The sequence below is a fragment of the Tamandua tetradactyla genome, chromosome X, assembly GCF_023851605.1.
Source record: "Tamandua tetradactyla isolate mTamTet1 chromosome X, mTamTet1.pri, whole genome shotgun sequence".
NCBI lineage: Eukaryota > Metazoa > Chordata > Mammalia > Pilosa > Myrmecophagidae > Tamandua > Tamandua tetradactyla.
The window spans coordinates 153,264,658-153,285,797 of NC_135353.1; the positions used below are offsets into that span (position 1 = coordinate 153,264,658).

General features: G+C 34.1%; 1 protein-coding gene across 4 annotated transcripts in view; it reads right to left on the reverse strand.

Moving 5' to 3' along the window:
- The window catches only part of CNKSR2 (connector enhancer of kinase suppressor of Ras 2), a 370,581-nt gene that overhangs the window by 283,466 nt on the left and 65,975 nt on the right, over positions 1–21,140 (reverse strand). For all 4 annotated transcript variants that reach the window (XM_077146892.1, XM_077146891.1, XM_077146890.1 and 1 more), the window contains exon 3: positions 1,526–1,728. In XM_077146892.1, the coding sequence (XP_077003007.1) occupies positions 1,526–1,728 (203 nt within the window). The remainder of the gene's footprint in view (positions 1–1,525; positions 1,729–21,140) is intronic.

The following is a 21,140-nucleotide window of genomic DNA, read 5'->3' on the forward strand; positions in this document are numbered from 1 at the left end:
TCACAAAAATGAGTAATATAGTGAGATTTGAGACTAATATAGCATTAGAAGCGATTTGTGAAATTTTATAAACACTAGTCATACCTGTTATCAAGAAGTAAAAACATTCTCTAATCACTCTAACAATTTATTTACCTATTATATTTCTTTATTTAACAAACACCAGAGGAAAAAGAAAATGCAATGAATTTCACTAAATACAAATATCAAAGCTGAACAAATTTGTAATTATAGGGCAGGTGATAGTAAAGGAAGATATAATTAAATCAACTGGTGTTCTTTAAGCTTTCTGATTACCAAGAAGCCTCCCAAAGTAAGTGTATTACATTACTTAAGGCCTAAGCCATATTTTAAATATTTTACTCACTGGCCATTAATGACAACTTGATGAATTTATATATTTAAAATAATTACTAAATGTGGTTTAGACAATTATGAGAATTAAATTTTGATGATAAAGTACAAAAGAATCATGCTATCCACTTATTAATTATCAAAAAGCCAATAATATAACTTAATTTTCAGATCTGTAATCATCACCTTATGTTATATGTTAATTTTAACATATATAAATTTAGACAAAATAAAATTAAGCAAAATTATCATACCTGTTACCTTTAAAATACAAACACTTTACTTTAAAAATAATTCCTCATAATTTTAAAAAGCCAGAAGATAATACTGAGATTTTTATCTATCCTATTGACATTTATTGGTGAAAGTATTCTGATAAATTCATGTATTATCTGACTTTTTTCTAAGAGAGAAAGATTATTTAAATTTTTGATTATTTAGCATTATAGTATAGTATATGCTCCTCACAAAACTGTTGAAAATGAAGGTAGAGAGTTTAGTTTTTGTAACAAGTGCAATCTATTTAACCATTATAATATTTAATCATGTATAAACTTTTAATCTAGCTTTTCTTTGAATATTATGAAAACTTTTATATTATTTTATGTGTTCTAAGACAAATAAAAATTAAGCTAAAACAAATTTCTAAAAGTATGTTTATGATATTCAGAATTGATCATGCAATGTGACTAATAAAGAATGAATAAAGCAAGGGCAAGAAGACATGCAATGCATGCTATCAAAGTGTCAGTGTCTTGACACTTAAAATAGTAAATAGATCCCTAAAAGTCACTTCCTTAAATATGACTGATTAGTAGAAAGAAAAAAGAAAATCAGGAGACAAAGTTGTATCACAAATTCTATTAATAATACAGTTTATTGAAACTATTTATAAAGCAGTATTAAAAATCCTAATAACGACTTTGCTTATAAAGCAGCAAAGGTATTTTGCAATTCTCAGGGACTAACTACTGACTACGTGTTTTGATATCAGATTGTATAAAAGATGAATTATCTATTTGATGACACACTCTACTGATTCATAATTAGACATTTACTTTGTATTACTCTTCCACTTCTCCACATCCTTTCAAAAGAAAGCATGAAGTACCATTATATTTAAACTAGTATCTGAGGAGTAGTTTTCTATAAAACACATGGAAGACTTTACCTGTCCAACCAGGCAAGTAGACTCTTAGCTGCTCCAATCAGATCCACAACAGAAGTCAGAAAGTCGTTTGGCAATTTTCGGCTAGTCCTCCCATCATAATGGCCACTCCTTCTCCTTCCAGTTATAAAATTCTGAAGATTTTTGGCAGATGCATTCAACTTGTGAGAAAGGGTTTTTAGATTTTCTGTTTCCAAGCCATAATTCTGAATTACAAAAAAGAGATAGAATAAATAGAAAGTCAATATTTTATTCATTCATTAAAATATTTATTGAGTATTCACTCACTACGCACGAGCAATGGGACTAGTGTTAGAGTTGTAAATGAAAAACAGGAGTTCTGCATTAGAGGAGAGCCCAGAGTCAGGTAAGGATTTGGGGAAATGCCAGATAAACAAGCAATTACAAAAAATATGTTTTTTGAAGTATTTAAGACATGAACACAGAAAGATGAGGGCATCATATCTTGGAATTATGCCACCCAAGACAGCAAGATTATGAGGATTCAAGAGTTTCTTTTTTACAAAAATACAAAACCTATGTTCATTTTTTTGTAAAATAAGTTAGTATCAACAATTGTTTGAGTATGTATTCTATTAGCATACACATGGTCATATATGTAGGTACTAGGGAAAAGTCTGCTCATCTGAAGTGAGAAAAACAGTACAACCCAACAAGGATACGAAAAGCAGTAAATAAATAAATCATATGCAATAAACAGTTTTTCTATATCTTTGACATAAAGAGTCATGTAAGAAATTCTTTTTTAATGATATGGTACCTGGAAAAATTCTGCTTCCCCAAAGGAAGAAATATATTTCACTAATTATGAAACTTAACATTTTTTAATTTTTGTCATGCTGCTTATAAGCTCATAGTCAAACATGAAGTACACCTAGAGTAATCATAGTGACTTTTTGGTAATTACTATATTTGTTTTCTTCCTTTCCTTGAACTCACTTTTCAACTTCTAATTATATTTTTCATTTTGCTATAAATATGCTGCCTACAATCATTGCAGAAAGGGGTTATGAGAATATAAACATAATAAATCTTTCTACCATCTTCAAGTAGGAAAATGATTTACAATCCCTCTCAAATAAATCTTAGGGAAAAGTTTAATAAATTAAAATAAACACTAATAGCAGCTAATTCGGAATTATAAAACAACTCACAAGAAAGGATTGTTAATCTAATCAAAGGATGACCTTGAAGAAGCCACTCAGTGGAATGCATGTTGCTGTCATGTATAAAATTAATGTCTTGTTGCCTTATAAAATATCATAAAACCTAAAGAATGTTATAATTTGATAGGACCTTAGAGGTTACCAAGGTGCAATTTGCTTTTCTTTTTACAGTTAAGAAAACTGAAGTACACGGAGATTCTGATTTCTTTAAGAGCTTTTAGATTAGACAGAATTCAGAACAGCCATTCCGCTACCTGTGCAGGAATGCCTCCACCATTGTCCAGCATCTATATTCTACTCTTGTTCAAGGCAGGGTAGTAAGAAAAAATGAAGCAAACTGAAAGATAACACACTGGGGGAGTGAAAAAAGGGAAGAAGCAAATGGTACAATGTATATAGCTATATTATTAAGTCAATAATCACTAGATACCTACTTTATATGAAATTTAGGTGGGGCTGGTTTTGGTGGTAACTGAAGGAAAGAGAAGACTTAGCAGAGAAAAACATGGAGAGAGAGGTTTAGATGCATTAACATTAATTAACAAGTTATATTATGTATGTTATCACTAAAGATTTAAAAGTGATTAAATTCTGGTTGTTCTTTGCTGAGAATTTATTAAAAGAACACTCATTATTTAGAGTCATAGGCTTTTTGAAAAGACAGTATATTGAATTTGGAATTCACTGATTAATTTGAATTATAATATTCCTCCCAAGTTAAAAGGTTTGGGTTGTGTTAATAAAATAACATTCTATTCAAATTCTACTGCATCAGAGCATGGATTATCTATGAAACATTTGGGAAATTTTCTAGTGTGTCACTACATAATGTAGGAAATCCTTTTATAAGTTTATAAAAGATATTCTCTAATGACTAGATAAGAACAATTCATAATTATAGCAACTATATATAAAGCATACTTTTGAAGTGTTTGAAAATATTTCCAGAATGTTTTTTCTCCTGTTAAAGCATTTTCCTTGAAGTACAACCATGTTGGCACTTTTCATTTTTGTATATTAGTGATTTTAATGGAAAAAAATACAACCTGTTATTTATAAAGTATAAGATATGTTAGAGAAGCTCAAATTATAAAAGTGTATAAAAGAGGTGCCTAATTAATTTGTTAAATGATTATTCACTCTGCAGCTATTAGACATCATAAAAGATTAATATGTCTCATAATATTAGGCATCTCAAAAATTGTATTAGAAAAGGTAAAAATAAATTTAGAAATACAAATCGTTTTATAAATAAAATCTGAAGGCAAAAAAAATACTTTGAAGCCTTCAAAATTCAAGATATTAACTTATGTAGACAGCTTAACTGAACACCATAAGTACATGGAACTTTGAGTAGGACATGAGATTTTGTTGGTTTGTCCAGAGTGATGCCCCAATAAATCCCAGAGTGATTTGAACAGTGAATAAAAAGTATTTGCAAAGTCTCCTTCAGGGAATGGTGTGAAAGGGGGAAGATTCAACTTCCCCAAGTTGAATTCTTGATATTCTCACAAGCAGCGTAGACAATCAAAGCTATAGGCTGAGCCCCCAATCTTGGGGTTTGTTCATATGAAACTTAACCCCACAAAGGATGTTTGTGGTCAAGCCTACTTAAAATTAGGCCTAAGCATCATTCCCAAGAGAATCTCTTTCGTTGCTCAAATGTGGCCTCTCTCTCCAGCCAACACAACAAGCAAACTCACCACCCTCCCACATCCACATGGAACATGACTCCCAGGGGTATGGACCTTCCTGGCAGTGTGGTACAGAAATTCTGGAATGAGCGGAGACTCAGCATCAAGGGTTTGAGAAAACCCCTAGAATGAGCTGAGACTCAACATCAGGGGATTGAGAAAACCTTCTCGACCAGAAGTGGGAAGAATGAAATGAGACAAAATAAAGTGTCAATGGCTGAGAGATTCCAAACAGAGTCGAGAGGTTATCCTGGAGGTTATTCTTACGCATTAAATAGATATCACCTTGTTAGTCAAGATGTAGTGGAGAGGCTGGAGGGAAACTGCCTGAAAATGTGGAGCTGCGTTCCAGTAACCATGTTTCTTGAAGATGATAGTATAATGATATAACTTTCAAAATGTGACTGTATGACTGTGAAAACCTTATGTCTGATGCTCCTTTTATCTATCTTATCAACAGACGAGTAAAGCATACGGAATAAAGATGAATAATAGGGGGAACGAATGTTAAAATAAATTTACAGTGAAATGCTGGTGATCAGTGAGGGGGAGGGGTGGAGGGTATGGTATGTATGAATTTTTTTCTGTTTTCTTTTTATTTCTTTTTCTGAATAGTTGCAAATGTTTCAAGAAATGATCATGATGATGAATATGCAACTATGTGATGATATTGTGAATTACTGATTATATATGTAGAATGGAATGATCAAAAATTAGAAATGTTTGGGCTTGGTGTTTTTTGGTATTTAAAAAAATTTTTTTAATTAATTAAAAAAAATTCAAGATATTAAAATTATTTCTTTTAATACCATTCAGTAATCATCTTCAGGTTTTGTTTCAATAACATGTAAACCATCTAATTTTTAGATCTGCATTTTTAACTAAAACATTCTTGCATAGAAATTTCAATACTTCCTTTGCCAAAGTCTTAGATTAATATTTTTCTAAAGTTTTAGTAAAACTTTGCATAACTCATTTTTCTGTATTCCTTAACTTCATACTGTTACCACTTTTCATGTCTTCCAAAGAACTTTGTATAACCATATCTGAACCATACACTACAGAGGATGACAAATGATCTTATGTATGTCAATATCTATCCAATTAGTATCATACTTTGGGAAACAAAGGGGGGATTAAACCAATTTATTCCCAGTTCTGAATTTTCCAACTTAAAAGAGTCTCAATTGCCTAATTCTATTTTTGTCAAACTTTGTTGATTATGCAGTCTTTTGAAAAATATAACTTTTTTCGTGTGTTTTTCATGTGTTTCTTTATCATCCCTCCAATTTAAAAATGAACTGAATATTGTGACAAAGTAAAACCAAAACAATTTCTCAAACTACTCAGGGATTCTGTTTGTTCTTCGTGCTGCTCTTTTCCTTAAAATTCTTTTTCTAGCCTTCATTCATTCGGAGAAAACATAATTACCATATTAGACTTTTGAATGCAAGGAAAATGAGTTTTCAAGCATGCTGATTCTGAAATAAACTGGACTTTCAGATACAGCTGTCACTATCTTGTTGCGTAAATTTACCTCTCCTTTCATTACTCTAGGCACCTTGGTTTTTTCCATTTGTGAAACAAGTAAGTTTTGACTAGATGATGTCTAAAGTATCTTACAGCCATGTAATTCTAAGAAAATCTGATCACACTGCTGGAGTGAGCAAAGATTAGTTAAATCCAAAAAACTATGGACATTATATGTCATATATGTTTTTGAGTGCCTACTGTGCACCAGAACATATTGAATTGTATATATAATGTTCTGAAAATTAACAAAGTCTAATACCAACAGATTAAGTTTAAAATATGGCCCATGAACTTGATCCTCCTATTTATTAGCAAAGGACAAAACCAAAAATGCTGTGAGTAGTACTCACACCTTTAAAAAGAGAAGGTAAGTTTTCTTCTTTGCTCTGGGCTTGGTTTTTCTCAATTTCTATGCAATTTTATTTCAATAAAAGAGATGGATTAATTGACCTCTCAAGTTAATTTTTACCAACACAATATACAATTCTAAGTAGCTCATAATTAACTAAGGCTAACAGAGATATTAATCTGCCAGAAACTAGTTTTGTCTCGAGACTATAGACACTGCCAGTCTAGTCTTAATGAATTGGTGCTAAGTTTATACTGGTTTTCTCTTTCAATTAGATGCTTGCAAACATATCAAAGAAATAAATGAACATTTAACATGTTTTAAAATGGAATTGGCTATATCATCACCAAATTCTTACTAAATACAACTACAAATATTCAATATTGGCACCACATATTTTTAAACTGTCAATATTATATTATTCAGAGCTCTTAATTTGAATGCATCATGGAGCAGGTGTATAGACTTGTAATCCTTTGCTTTATAAACATGAGAGTCCTAAAAGGCTTGCTTTAATGAATTTTTTTAGAAAATAAGTTATTTTGAGATGAATGAGTCAGGCAATTATATTTCAAAGAAACAACTCCAAGGAATTGCAAACATCTCATTCAAAATGTCTATTAAATGAAAAATACATGAACAATGAAATGAAAACTGTTCTTTTCTTGTCATAAATGATTCGCTTATACTCCCCAACAAAAGGTATATTGTCAGAATACAAATTAAGGGCTATATATTAAACTATATATATTTTATTTATGCTTTTATCCCTTCAGTTAATATTTTTTGCTCTCTAAGCATACTAAATGAGAGCATAATGGCATGAAAGAGTTAACACACTTCTAAATCATGAACTTCTTTCTAGCATAACATAGTGCAAACAACATAGCTGGTATTTAATAAACATGTTGCATGAATGAACAAGTGACTAAATAAACCTTTAATTTTCATCAGCTGCCATAACATTTATTTCCCATCAGTACCAATTTCAAAACAAGGCAGATGAAAATACCTATAGCACAGCTAAAAGAAACAAAAGGAATGTGGTAATTTTTCTGTTCCTTCCTTATACCAGAAACAGAAACTTCAGCGTCAGAGGCTGTGCAGGCAAGAGAAAAAAATTATACCTCTCTGGAGAAAGAGAGTTTCATTCAGTCAAATAACATTAATTTATATGCTAAGCACTGGGCTGAAAGCTGAAGATAACTCTTCCCCAACTATTTTGTCTGACAAACATCTATTCATCCTTCACAGACTAATTCAAATATCACATATACTTCCTGACCCTCTCAGCAATGTTAGTCATTTCATTCTGCACTCCTCTGGGACCTATGAAAATCTATGTTGTCATTTAATGACTGTAATCTTTCTACTGGCCTGTACACATCTCAAGAGCACAGACTATGTGTTTTTCATCTTTGTATTTCTGGTAGTAGCACAGTTTGAGTGTCACAATGGATGAATTCATAAACTGATTAAAGAAGAAATAAATAGTGTAGATGTGGGGTAGAACTAAAAAAGCCAGTAGAGACTTTATAGTTTCAGAGATAGGACACAGTTCACATTCCCAACAGCACAACCCCTGGTCTAGTCAATGCAGCTTACCAATAAAGCATTTCACCTGCTGATTTTATAAAGGTATTTCAAAGTGAATCAGAATTCATTCCTCAGAAATTTCTTCTGTATTCACTGGAAAACATTTGTTACATAAACTGGAAGATATGTGTACATCCAACCTACTGACATATAGCTATTAGGAAGCAATGAAAAGGAAGTTTACTATTTGACCTGTGGGGAATGTGTCCCAAATTATTGCTGAATAAAAACAGAAAAAACATGAATTTATCATTTTGATTTTTTTTTTCTTTGTTAACTCCTTGAAGAGCCCAGCCACATAATAACTGTATAATGCTTTTACAGTGTGGCTGTGTGATTATGAAAACCTTGTGTCTGATGCCCCTTTTATCTAGGTTATGGACAGAAGAGGGAAAAATATGGATAAAAAATAAACAAATTATAGGGGGGAAAATAAATTGAGTAGATTGAAATACTAGCAGTCAACAAGAGGGAGTGGTAAGGGGTATGGCATGTATGAGTTTTTTCTTTTTTATTTCTTTTGCTGAAGAGATGCAAATGTTCAAAAAACTGATCATGGTGATGAATACACAGCTATGTGATGATATTGTGAGCCATTGATTGTACACCATGTGTAGAATGTTTGTATGTTTGCTTGTTAAAGTTTACAATAAACATATTTAAAAACAAACAAACAAACAAAAAGAATTATATAGTTCCAGGGGAAACTTACAGGAAGCCTTTCCCATAGGCTACATAAAAATAAATGAAAAGAAGGACTTTCTAATGATTAAAGTAATAAACTGGATTGTTGTATGCACTGGTTTGAAAGGATTATGTACCCTAGAAAAGTCATGTTTTAATCCTGATCCTTCTTGTGGAGGCTGTCTTTCTTTTAATCCTTATTCAGTACTATCGGTTGCGAACTTGATTAGATTGTCTCCAGGGAGATGTGACACACCCAGTTGTGGGTATTAACCTTTGATTAGAGAGAGATGTGACTCTACCCATTCTAGGTGGGTCTTGATTAGTTTACTGCAATCCAAAATCCTTTGGAGAGAGCCAAGAGAACCACAGAGCCCTTGCAGCCAGAGACCTTTGGAGATGAAGAAGGAAAATGCCCCCAAAGGAGCTTCGTGAAACAAGAAGCCTGGAGAGAAAGCTAGCAGTCATGATCATGTTCACCACATGCCTTTCCAGTTGAGAGAGAAACCCTGAACTTCATAGACCTTCTTTGAATGAAGGTAACCTCTTGTTGATGCCTTAACTTGGACTTTTTTATAGACTTGCTTTAATTGGGACATTTTCATGGCCTTAGAACTGTAAACTTGCAATTTAATAAACTCCCCCTTTTAAACGCCACCACTCCCCCACTAAAACAAAAAAAGAAATGGCTATGATACCATCCTTCCAAGTAAGATTACTTCAGCAAAGCCTTAAGCATGACCAAATTCCAAAGCCCACAGGTTGGACTTTCTATGACACCTTTAATCATCAATCTTCTTTTCTTCCTCAAACTGGCAGTATAGGATGCCAGCACATATCTCTGAGGAGTTAAGTTTCATAAGTTCTACTTATGAAATGGAGTCCTGCTTATGAAACATAGTCCTGGACTTCAAACTCTGACACACCCAACTCAAACAGGGGACTGCTAGATTGGGTACCAATTCTAAGCCACTTCTCGCACCATCTTGGCCACTCTGACTCAGATTTGAAGACCAGTATGGTAAAAACACCGTGGACTATTACCTTGCCCTGAGTATTATCCTTTATTTTCAAGAATGATTTCTGAAACCTGATTCAGAGAAGGGATAAAGTACAAGTACATGTTCAAGTTTTAATTTATCTCTTTTATCTCAGGGACAGGGAAATAAGATCTGCAAGCTATCATGTGAAAAATGTAAGAAGTCTCCTTCACTCTCACTTTCAAATATTTATTGAGTATCCACTAGAGCCAGGCGTGTGTGCTACACATAAGGTGTTCAGTAAGCACAGTCACTTTTCTCACACAGCGCAGAATCACGTGGAAGAAACAGACATTAAACATGCACATAAGTATTAATTATAAAACAATATAAGGGTTAAGAAAGAGAATAACAGTGGGGCCTAATTTTAGACCAGGCAAAGATGAGGGAGTGATCAAAGAATGTCTCTTTGAAGAAGTGATTAAGGGAAAAGTGAAGTATAAATGGGAGGTATCATTTGACCAAAATGGTTTCAGATTAGTCTTCTTTGGAATCTGTTTTTGGTTAGGTCTTTTTTCCTTGCTTATCCTACTGGCTTTTAGTGAAATTTGATGACATTATTGATCCTCCTTAATGAAAATCACTTTACTTTTGCCACATCTTCTTAGTTGTGTTCATGCTTTGCAGATCACTCTGGAAGTCTCCTCTGTAGGCGCCTCTTCTTTTCCAACCCACATGTTGAGCTGCACCCTATATTCCTATATCCCTGAGAGTCCCAAATCTACCTCTTCAGCCACTTCTGAATGCCAAACTCATATGTTCAACTAATGGTCACCTCTTTCTGAATTACACCTTAAATTCAACAAATCCAAAACAATTTATATTCCCACTCAAATCTATTCTTCATCTTATTGCCTATTTGTACAATCATAATCTCTGAAACTAAAAGGATGGAGTCTTTCTCAACTTGTTCTTTTATTTCATTTCCCATATATACCATTTCTTTATTCCTGTTGCCCAACCTTAGTTCAGGCCCTGCCCATTGATTATATGGATTATTTCAAACATTTTCTGAGCTTGCTCCCTGTCTCTAGTCTATGCTCACTCCATTTCATCCTTCTCACTACCCCGATGGCCTCTTTAAAACAAATATTTGATTATTCTTGGATGCTTCTCCAATGCTCCCTTTAGGAAACACAAAACTCTTCTCATGCTATTAAGGCCCCTAAATACTGTGGCCTCATTCTTTTAAAGGCTAATTTCCTGCCACTGTTCCCCAACTATTTTTGTAGTTCCAAATAGCTAAACATTTTTAAAACAGGCCATGCATGTTCTTTATTTTGCATGCATAGGTGTGTGTTGTTTTATCTACCTGAAATGCCCTTTTTCCTCTTTCTCCGTCTGATGCATCTAACAGCTATTTACACTTTCAAAGTGATAAAGTTTATTGCAAAGTGAAGAAAGGAAAACAGATATGGCCTATGGACCTAAAATCTGTCTCCCTGAGTCCAAGGAGTTAAGCAGTCTTACAGATTCAAACAAGGGGCAATGGAGTTGCTACCATTACAATAAGAAGTATAAACTACTACAACTTAACAAATGTAAAGAAACAGAGCTAAGCTAGAATAACGATTATGATAACAAGCAACTTCACTATAGTCAGTAGTTAGTTTGGGGCTGACTCAAGTGCCTTCATTAACATTAGGGGGTTGTCTTTGTGATTATGAGATTCTAAAGTTATAAAACAGGAAAAAGGGATGCATGTGGAGCCAGTCAGGAGGTTTCAACAATTTGCAAATCAGTGGGTTTCAGTATTTCTTCAGGTATTTCCTTTTGGCTATTCTACAATGTACCAGAAAGTAAGAAAAAGGCATATATAATGATTCAGTCATCATAATTATATGTCAAATCTTAATATTCTCTTTTAACAATTCTTTCCTTTTGTTTCTGTTCATTCCTCAATCGTGAGGGATATCTGGGCAATGACTGCTCTGACTTCTTTATGCTGAAAAGGGGTGTCGAACTTGAGGTAGAGGAATGAGACTGGTTGTTCCTGGAGATACTAGCAACTCTGGGTTTCAGGCTTAATTGGCATAGGAACAATTCAGAGGCCATAAGGTTCTGAAAAATAAATTTAAGTAAATTAAAAATTATAGGTTTAAATAAAAGGACTAAAAGGATTACAATTAGGTGATTTATGATAGGTTTTTTAGATAGAGTCCAAGGTGTTCCTTACAGTTTTCAGGAACAGTGTTGGCAATGTCTGGCTGAGGCTTGCGTAAGAATAACTGCCAGAGTGACTTACTGACTCTATTTGAAATCTCTTAGCCATTGAATTAGTTTGTCCAAATAAACTGACCAGATAGGCTAAATCAAATACCCAAATCTCTCTTTTTCTGGTCTCACACAGAAATTAAAGATTTAAACTACAGACAATATCAGGTGATGCGATGGTGGCTCAGTGGCAGAATTCTCGCCTGCCATGCTGGAGGCCTGGGTTTGATTCCTGGTGCCTGCACATGCAAAACAAAATACAGACAATATCATCTGTTACTCTGTATTCTGATTCACCTTAGTCCTATTCAGATCAGCCCCATTCATATCCATAATTGAAGTCTTTTCCCTTTTTCACTTCTTTAACAGTTGCTGTACGGAGTAATGCTACTCTTTTAAGTACCTCTAGAGCTGGAGAACTCCAACTCTGAGTCTCAGGTGCCACACAGATACCCAAAGTTCCAAGGAGCTATGGTGTCACACAACCCAAGGAACAAAGCACCTCAAAATTTAGATATAACCAAGGCTCAGGAACAAATGTGGCTGGTGCAACAGCTTACAATCTAGGTCCTAATTTCCTTATGACCAATTCTCAAATGAAGCTATTTCCAGAAATAAAAACATTTGGCAATTAATTTATATTGAGGTCATCACAACAGACCATAACTGAAATGTTGTCCTGTTTCACTTTTACTTTTTAACACTTATATTAATTAACAGATAGAACATAATTCATACACTTGCCTTGCTTCTCTTTTAAAGTCTCTTTTTGTTGAAAATGAAGCTCTGACCTGCAGCTGACTCCATGCACTTTTGGAAAAGCAGTAGAACAAAATAGTGTAACTGACAAGGAAATTTTTCATTTCTATGATATGTAACTTTCTTAAGAACAACCAAAACCATGACTGACAATATCATGATGTGGTCTTAACATCATACATATCAGTGTCAGGACATAATGTGGAGAGTGAGAACACTGTCAACTCTTCAAGAATTTTATACAGTCTCTAAATATATGAATAGCATTTCGCCCATAAAAATATAATTAACAGGAGATTAGAAAATCCCGTTTAATTTTGTAACACTTTCCTAGTAATATATTAAACTATTTTTAACACTTCACTTTTACAAGTTGAAAGAACAAATCCTTTGCAACAGTTTGAAATAAAAAGATATACTTTTACAGTTTGATTTCAAGATGGCAAAATGTCAAAAGCTGTCAGGTTTGACTATTGTATTAGACAGAAAAATGGGCCACTATAAAACAATATTTGGTTCCCTATTTGCCCAAAATAACAACCAAAAGTAAAACAGGACTTAATATGATTAATAAGAAAAAGACTTAGTTCCTTTAAAAGTTAAGAAAACTTGTCTTCCAAAACTAATAAAGGATGAGGTCAACATAAAGATAAATGAGGATATTATTCTGATGTGATTTAGAATCTCTGTCTTCTAGGCAGAATACTCAGTTAAGAAAAATTTTTATAACCTCCTATTAAGAACAGACCAACAATTTAATAAAATTTTGTTTCTTTAATAGAAAGAAAGTTAAATTTTAGTTTTATATGCGTATGTTTGATATAAAAGCCTGCTATTAAATCTTAGTTAACAATGACCACAATAAATGAAATTCATTTTTTTCTTTTCTTTTTTTTGGGTGGGGTGCATGGTCCAGGAATTGAACCGGGTCTCCCATGTGAAAGGTGAGCATTCTACCACTGAACTACCCATGCACCCCAAAATTTATTTTTATTAACCTTTTTATAACTTATATTCATTTAGATTTTGCCTTACACATTGTTGTTTTATATTCTGCAAAAACCAGTTATTTTGCTTTAGGACTAAACCACACACTTAAATAAGCTTATTAAATTTTAGTCAGTATTGACTACAATAAACAAAATTCACTTTTATAAATTTTCTACAACTTTCTACATTTATTCAGATCTTTTATACATTTTTGCTTTTCATTCTGTGAAAACTAGCTATTCTATTTTAGGGCAAAACTACATCTCATTTTTTTTTAACAAAGCACAGCTTGCCTACTTTATATTTCAGCATATTTTAAGTTATTCAATAGATTTTTGAAAACTTCTATAAACATCTTACAAAATATAAATATTCTTAAAGTTTTTCAAAATAATAACTTAATTTCATTTAATACAAATTTACAGTTTTCACTATATTAAAGATCTAATAGATATAATGCTAACTTATTTTATCAATAAATTTGTATAAGTACAAGTAAACTTGTAGGGAGAACATAAACAAGTAGAATAAAATTGCATTTGTTTGGTTCAAAAGTCATCATAAAAATAAGAATAGGACTAGACTTTGTGACTGTCAATTTTTTGCAGCTATATGTGCTTTTTTGTTTTTTTTTTCAGTTGGTGGTTAAATTTTGTTTGTTTTCATTACATCCCCAAATTATGAACAACCTCAAAAGCATACTAACAAGCTCTGGAAAACATACTACAATTTTTAATTTGTTCCAAGCATAAATCCAGGAAAACTTTTCCATAGCTCTCAAGGATATTTTCCTTTACTTATGAAATTTGGCAATTTGATTTTATTCAAGTACTCCAGCCCAAAAGGTTATTTATGTTTTAGTAATGGTTTACTGTGGCTACCCTTGCAAATGTATTACTGGAAAAAAATAACTTTAAATTGGGTAATTCTCTAAAAAACATGGCTATTTCACAACATTTCCCATGTGCCCACCATTCTGATTCTCCAGGCCCAGTAGAAAGAATTCTAAATCAAACCCACACTTCCCCATCTTTCTGCACCCAACCCTTCCCCCTATAACTGGTTCATTCATATGTGGTTCAAGTTTAAGAGGACCTGGAGGCAGGGACAGGTGAGACAGAAAGAATGAAACTTGCTCTATTGAATATGGCTGTAAAGGTTTCAAATGACGGTCTTGGGATTTAAGACAGATAAGGAGACCCCAGTGCTGATGAGAGTACCTATGTCCTTCTTTTAATTATTTCCAATTATCAGATCTATTTTGCCTAACATGTGACCCAGACAATTAGAAAAGTCTTTGTTCTTTCCTTAGCAGCCTTAACAGTTACACTGAAAGACACTGTGGTTTCTTAAGAGGACAGAGTATTGCACTGCGAGGAGGGTGTGGGTGGGAGAGGTGCTCTGCCTTTGGGAAATTCCAGGGGAAGACTTCTTTCAAATGTACAGTGTTTACAGTAATTACAAGTACTAACCCTGGTACCTAGAGGGTTTTTTTTTTCTCCAAATAATTTTATCTATTTAGATTTTTTATATAACCTTTACCAGCAGTCCCTGCAGAGTTAGGCTTTGAATTCGGAGCCCAGGCTCTTGTCAACTCACTTCTACTCGCACTGCCTCCTGAATCTTCCTGGCTTAAAGTGAAAAGGTCTTAGGTTAAGCCAGGACAGAGAGATGTAAGGCAGGAGGAGTTTAAAGAGCACTAGAAGCTTGGTTTTTTTTGTCTCTTTGTATCTGTTTAGGTTTTTTATTTCTGGGATTCCAGGAGTACAAATTTATAAAACTAAATATTATATATATATAATGTATCTCAGCATTTACTTATCTTCAATTCAATTCAATTCAAACAGAGGTATTTTTAAAATTTTGTTTGTTAATTTGGTATTACCATCCGGAAGAAGGAAAATATATATGCAATAGACAGACACAAATAGAAAGTTAGATATAAAAAAAAACCCAGAAACATAGAAATATAAAACTTGCTAATTTGAACCATACTTTTTCATTCTTTTCTGGCATGACTTGCAATTAAGATATCATTTATATACTATATTAGTGGAGCAATTCTTTCTCTGCATTTTAGTTTAAGTGGATATTGTTTAATATCCACTATAGCCATAATACCTGGCTGTTGGAATTTCTTTTAAATTGGTCCTACTATTTTTACACATCCAAGTTTTCTGTCAGCCCACACCTCTGGTTTTACAGCTTTTAAGATTTCTTCTGGTGTGCCGTTTGAAAGTATTACATATCCCAAAAAAGCTATGTTTTAATTCTGATCCAATCTTGTGGGAGTAGCCTGTTTCTTTTTATCCTGATTCAGTACTATAGGCTGGAAGCTTGATTAGATTATCTCCATTGAACTGCGGCATGCCCACTTGTGGGTGTGACCTTTGATTAGATGGAGAAGTAACTAGACCCATTCCAAATGAGGCTTGATTAGTTTACTGGGATCCTTTAAAAGAAGAAACATTTTGGAGAGAGCCAGAAATGACAGAGGCAACAGAGAGAGAGCTGACACTTGGAGAACAGAGATACAGTGACACTTGGAGAACAGAGATACAGATGTCTGAAAATGCTTGGTTCCCAGCAGATGTAGCCATAAGATGTTAAGCAAGCCAGAACCTGGAGAGAGCCAAGGGAAACCAATGAAGAAGCCTAGAGACAAAGCTAGCAGATGTTGCTATGTGCTTTTCCAGCTGAGAGAGAAACATTGAATGCCATAAGCCTTTTTGAACTAAGGTTATCCTTCCCTGGATGTTTTAGTTTGGACATTTTTATAGTTTTGCCTTAAAATAGACACTTTCACACCCTTAGTACTCTAAATTTACAACTTCATAAATTCTCCTTTTAAAAGCCATTCCATTGCTGGTATATTGCACTATGGCAGCTTTTAAACCTTAAAACAGGGTAATTTGCTTATTTATCTAAGTGAACAGCAGCGCTGCTTGCAATGCATAACCTTGTCTTATAGGCATTCCAATGACAGACAAACTGAAGGAAAAGTTATCTGGGCATTTAACTTGGTTAACAGGGTTTTCCCTAGTAAGGGAAGTGAACGTTTTAGTACTGGTTGGAAATTGTATTAGGTTTTTATTTAATCCCCTGTATCAATAAGAAAGTTAATTGTTTTTCCATCTGTATTGTCACCTGAGGCCCCTGGTGGGAGGTTAAGAGAAGTGATGCTTCTTTTTAGTAGAGCTCCTGAAAGTGCTGTTTGCTTTTTGAAGTACTGTTCTTTTTTAACTTGGCCCCTGTTACAGTAAATGTTAAACGTGGTTTTAACTAACTTAGAGGTAGGTTAGTCAGAATCTTAGTTCTTGTATTTTCTGTAGCTTTCTCCTTATATCAGGAAAACTTTCACTAATAAAGATCATGTTTAAATGCTTGATTTTCCCTGGATGTTCTAAATCCATATTAGTGTATTGCCAGTAAATAGTACAAATTCTTTCAAGGAAAGCCAAGGGACTTTCCTTTGGTTCTTTTTTTTTTTATTTTATTTTTAACTTTTTAAATTATATAATATAACATACGTACAAAGCAAAGAAATAAAAAAGCAACAGCTTTAAAAGCACTCTTCAACCAGTAGTTACAGGACAGATCCCAGAGTTTGCCATGGGCTATACCATATTATCCTCTCATATTTTCCTCCTTGCTGCTCCAGAATATAGGAGGGTAGAGAGCTTAAATACTATTTTATCATTACAATCAACTTTTTTTTCCTTCTTTTGTTGCAAACAATAACATATATACAAAAAAACTATAAATTTCAAAGCACAGCACCACAATTAGTTATGGAAAATATTTCAGAGTTTGGCATGGGTTACAATTCTACAATTTTAGGTTTTTACGTCTAGTGACTGTGGAGACTAAAAGAAATATCAATTTAATGATTCAGCATTCATATTCATTTGTTAACTCCTATCTAATTCTACCATCACCTTTGATTTTTCCATCCCTCTCTTTACAGGTGTTTGGGCTACGGCAATTCTAAATTTTGACATTGGAAGGGTCTGTCACTAATATGGGGTAGGGAAATGGAACTATCTGATGTTCTGGAGAGGCTGGGCTAGGTTTCAGGACTTATCTGGACCAGGGACCTATCTGGAGGTTGTAGGTTTCTGGAAAGTTACTCTAGTGCATGGAACCTTATGGAATCTTATATATTGCCCTAGGTGTTCTTTAGGATTGGCTGGGATGGTCCTGGTTGGGGGTTGGCAGGTTATGATAGGTAGCAAGGTATAACTGAAACTTGCATAAGGGCAACCTCCAGTGTAGCCTCTTGACTCTATTTGGACTCTCTCTGCCACTGATCCTTTCTTAATTACACTTCTTTTGGTCAGGATGGAACTGTTGATCCCACGGTGTCAGGCCTGGATTCATACCTAGAAGTCATCTCCCACATCGCCAGGGATGTAATGTCCCATGTAGGGGGGGGGAAGATAATGATTTTACTTGCAGAGTTGGGCTTACATTTCACATCTGAGCCAAAAAGAAGTCCTTCAGAAGTAACTCTTAGGCATGCCTATAGGTAGTCTCAGCTTTTCTGCTACCTACATAAGCTTCACAAGGGTAAGCCTCCTGATTGAGGGCATGGCCTATTGAGTTGGATGTCCCTAAAAGTTGACACAGTATCAGGGGACTACCTGATGGTAAAGTTTAATAGTTCCATTATTTTTTCTCCCATCCCTCATGGTACTTTGCCAATACATGTTGATTATCTGCTTAATATATTTAGTAGTTCCATATTTTTTCTCCCATCCCTCATGGTACTTTGCCAATACATGTTGATTATCTGCTTAATATACTCTAGGATGTATCCAGGCATTAAAATAATCTATACAGGATTACAGGACCTCTTTCTTATTCTGTGTTCCCTGTGTTTCAATTGTTCAAATAAGCTATACAGATAGGCTGAATTAGATTATGCAGTACAGAAAATTTCAGTTCCAAACCAAATAAACCTTTCTTCCATTGGTCTCAAAGAGTATGTGTGGCTCTAAAATATAGACAGTGCCTTCCTTAACCCTATGTTCTGAATTACTTTAACCCCACCCTGTTCAGCGTCATTCTTATCTCTAAATATCAGATTATATATATAAAACAGCCTCTCAAAATCTTGAAATAATAATCACCACACTGACAATGTGTCTGCTCTAAAAGCTTATAATCTAGGCCCCTGTTTTCATATGAGCATTTGCTAAAGGTAACCTACCACTCTTGTTCTTTTGTTTCTGGCTTCTTTTGTCTCACCAAATGTCCCATATCCTCATTCACATCGTTTCATGCCTCATTATTTTCGTCCATTTTTTTGCAGTAGCACAACCTTTGTTCATAAGTATACACCATCCTTTGCCAATCTACTTCTCCGTCAGGGCATTCTTCAGCCCATGCATTCATCAGGCATCATGCAGACGGTCCAAAGATGACAGCCCATCAATATTCTCAATTTTTGATAATTTAATTGTTTCCAAGAGAAAGAAAACTAATAAACACACCCTTGCCAAATAGGAAATTGAAACCTCCTTTTATCTCTTGTCCCTTCCATCATTATTTACCTCGCTGTTGCTGTGGTAGTCTTGATGATTTTCTTTTGAACATAGCTCATAGCATACAATAGCAATTTACCCCCTGTACCCTGGACTTAAACACTCTGTAAACAAGAATCATATCTTTGAAGTAATTATTGCGAGAACTAATTCATATTTGTAGTGTGAATAAGTGGGACATGTAGGTCTATACAACCCCTTTCAATCTTGTTCATCTTCAATATGGTAATATTACTTATAGACCCACTACAGAACCACCTTCACTCCTATCCATTCCCTTATATTGAAGTTCAACCTCATTAGCTAACAGTTTACCCATCTCTAGCTTCTATGTATCTCTAAGTCCCCTATATTCTTATAAGTCTCAATCATACCTTTATGCTGGAAATAAAAGTGTAATCATACAGTATCTATCCTATATATTCTGGAAACACTCAGCATTGTTTCCTCAAGGCTCATTCATCTTGTCATATGCTTCAGACATCATTTTGCCTTACTACTACATAATATTCCATCATACGTAAATACCACATTTTGCTGATCCACTCATCTCTTAATGGGCATTTGGTTTGTTTCCTTTTTTGGCAGTTGTGAATAATACTGCTATGAACATTGGTGTGCAAACATCTGTTTCTGTCATTGCTTTCAGAACTTCTGGGTATATACCAAGTGGTCCTATTGCTGGGTCATAGGGCAACTCGATGTTTAGTTTCCTAAGGAACCACCAAACAGTCTTCTATAGTGGCTGTACCATTATACTTTCCCACCAGCAGAGCATAAGCGTCTCAGTTTCTCTACATCCTTTCCAACATTTAGTTTCCTGTTTAATTGCAGTCATTCTTATAGGTGTGAGGTGGTATCTCACTGTAGTCTTGATCTGTATTTCCCCTATAGCTAATGAAAATGAGCATCTCTTCATGTGCTTTTCAGTCATCTGTATTTGCTCTTCAGAAAAATGCTTTTCCATATCTTTAGCCCATTTTATATTTGGGTTGTTTGTTCTTTTGTTGTTGAGTCATATGATTTCTTTATGTATACAGGAAATCAAACTTTTGTCCGACATATGATTTCCAAATATTTTTTCCCATTAAGTTGACTGCTTCTACACCTTTTTGACAAAGTCTTTTGAGGCATAGAAGCATTTGATTTTGGGTTCCCATTTATCTATTTTTTCTTTTGTTGCTTGTGTTTTGGGTGTCAAGTTTAGGAAGCTACCTCCTGTTACTAGGTCTTGAAGATGTTTTCCTACATTTTCTTCTAGAAGTTTTATGATGCTAGCTCTTATATTTAGGTGTTTGATGCACTTTGAGTTAATTTTTGCGTAGAGTGTGATTAGGGGTCCTTTTTCATTCTCTTGGCTATTGATATCCAGTTCTTCCATGCCCAATTAGTGAGAAGGCTATTTTGTTCCAGTTCAGAGGATTTGAGGGCCTTGTCAATAATCAGTTGACCATAGATTTGGTGGTCTATTTCTGCACAGTCAATCTGATTCCATTGGTTAATGTTTCTATCTTTGTGCCACTTACCATGCTGTTTTGACCACTATGGGTTTAAAACACGTTTTTAATTCAGGGAGTGTTAATCCTCCTACTTAGTTCTTCTTTTCCAGGATGCTTTTACCTATTCGGGGTCTCTTTCTCTTCCACATGAATTTGATAATTAGGTTTTCCAAATCTTCAAAGTAGGTTTTTGTTGGGTTTTACCAACAAACTGGTTTACCAATTTTGATTGGTACTGCATTGAATCTGTAGGTCAATTTGGGGAGACTTGACATCTTAACTCTATTTAGCCTTCCTATCCATGAGCAGGGAATGTCTTTCTACCTATTTAGATCTCCCTTGATTTCTTGTAGCAATGTTATGTAGTTTTCTGTCTACAAGTCCTTTACAACACTAGTTAAGTTCATTCCTAAGTGTCTGATTCATTTAGTTGCTATTTTGAATGGAATTTTTTCTTAACTGACTCCTCATTTAAGTCACTGCTTGAGTGTGTATAGAAATGATACTGGTTTTTGCACATTAATTTT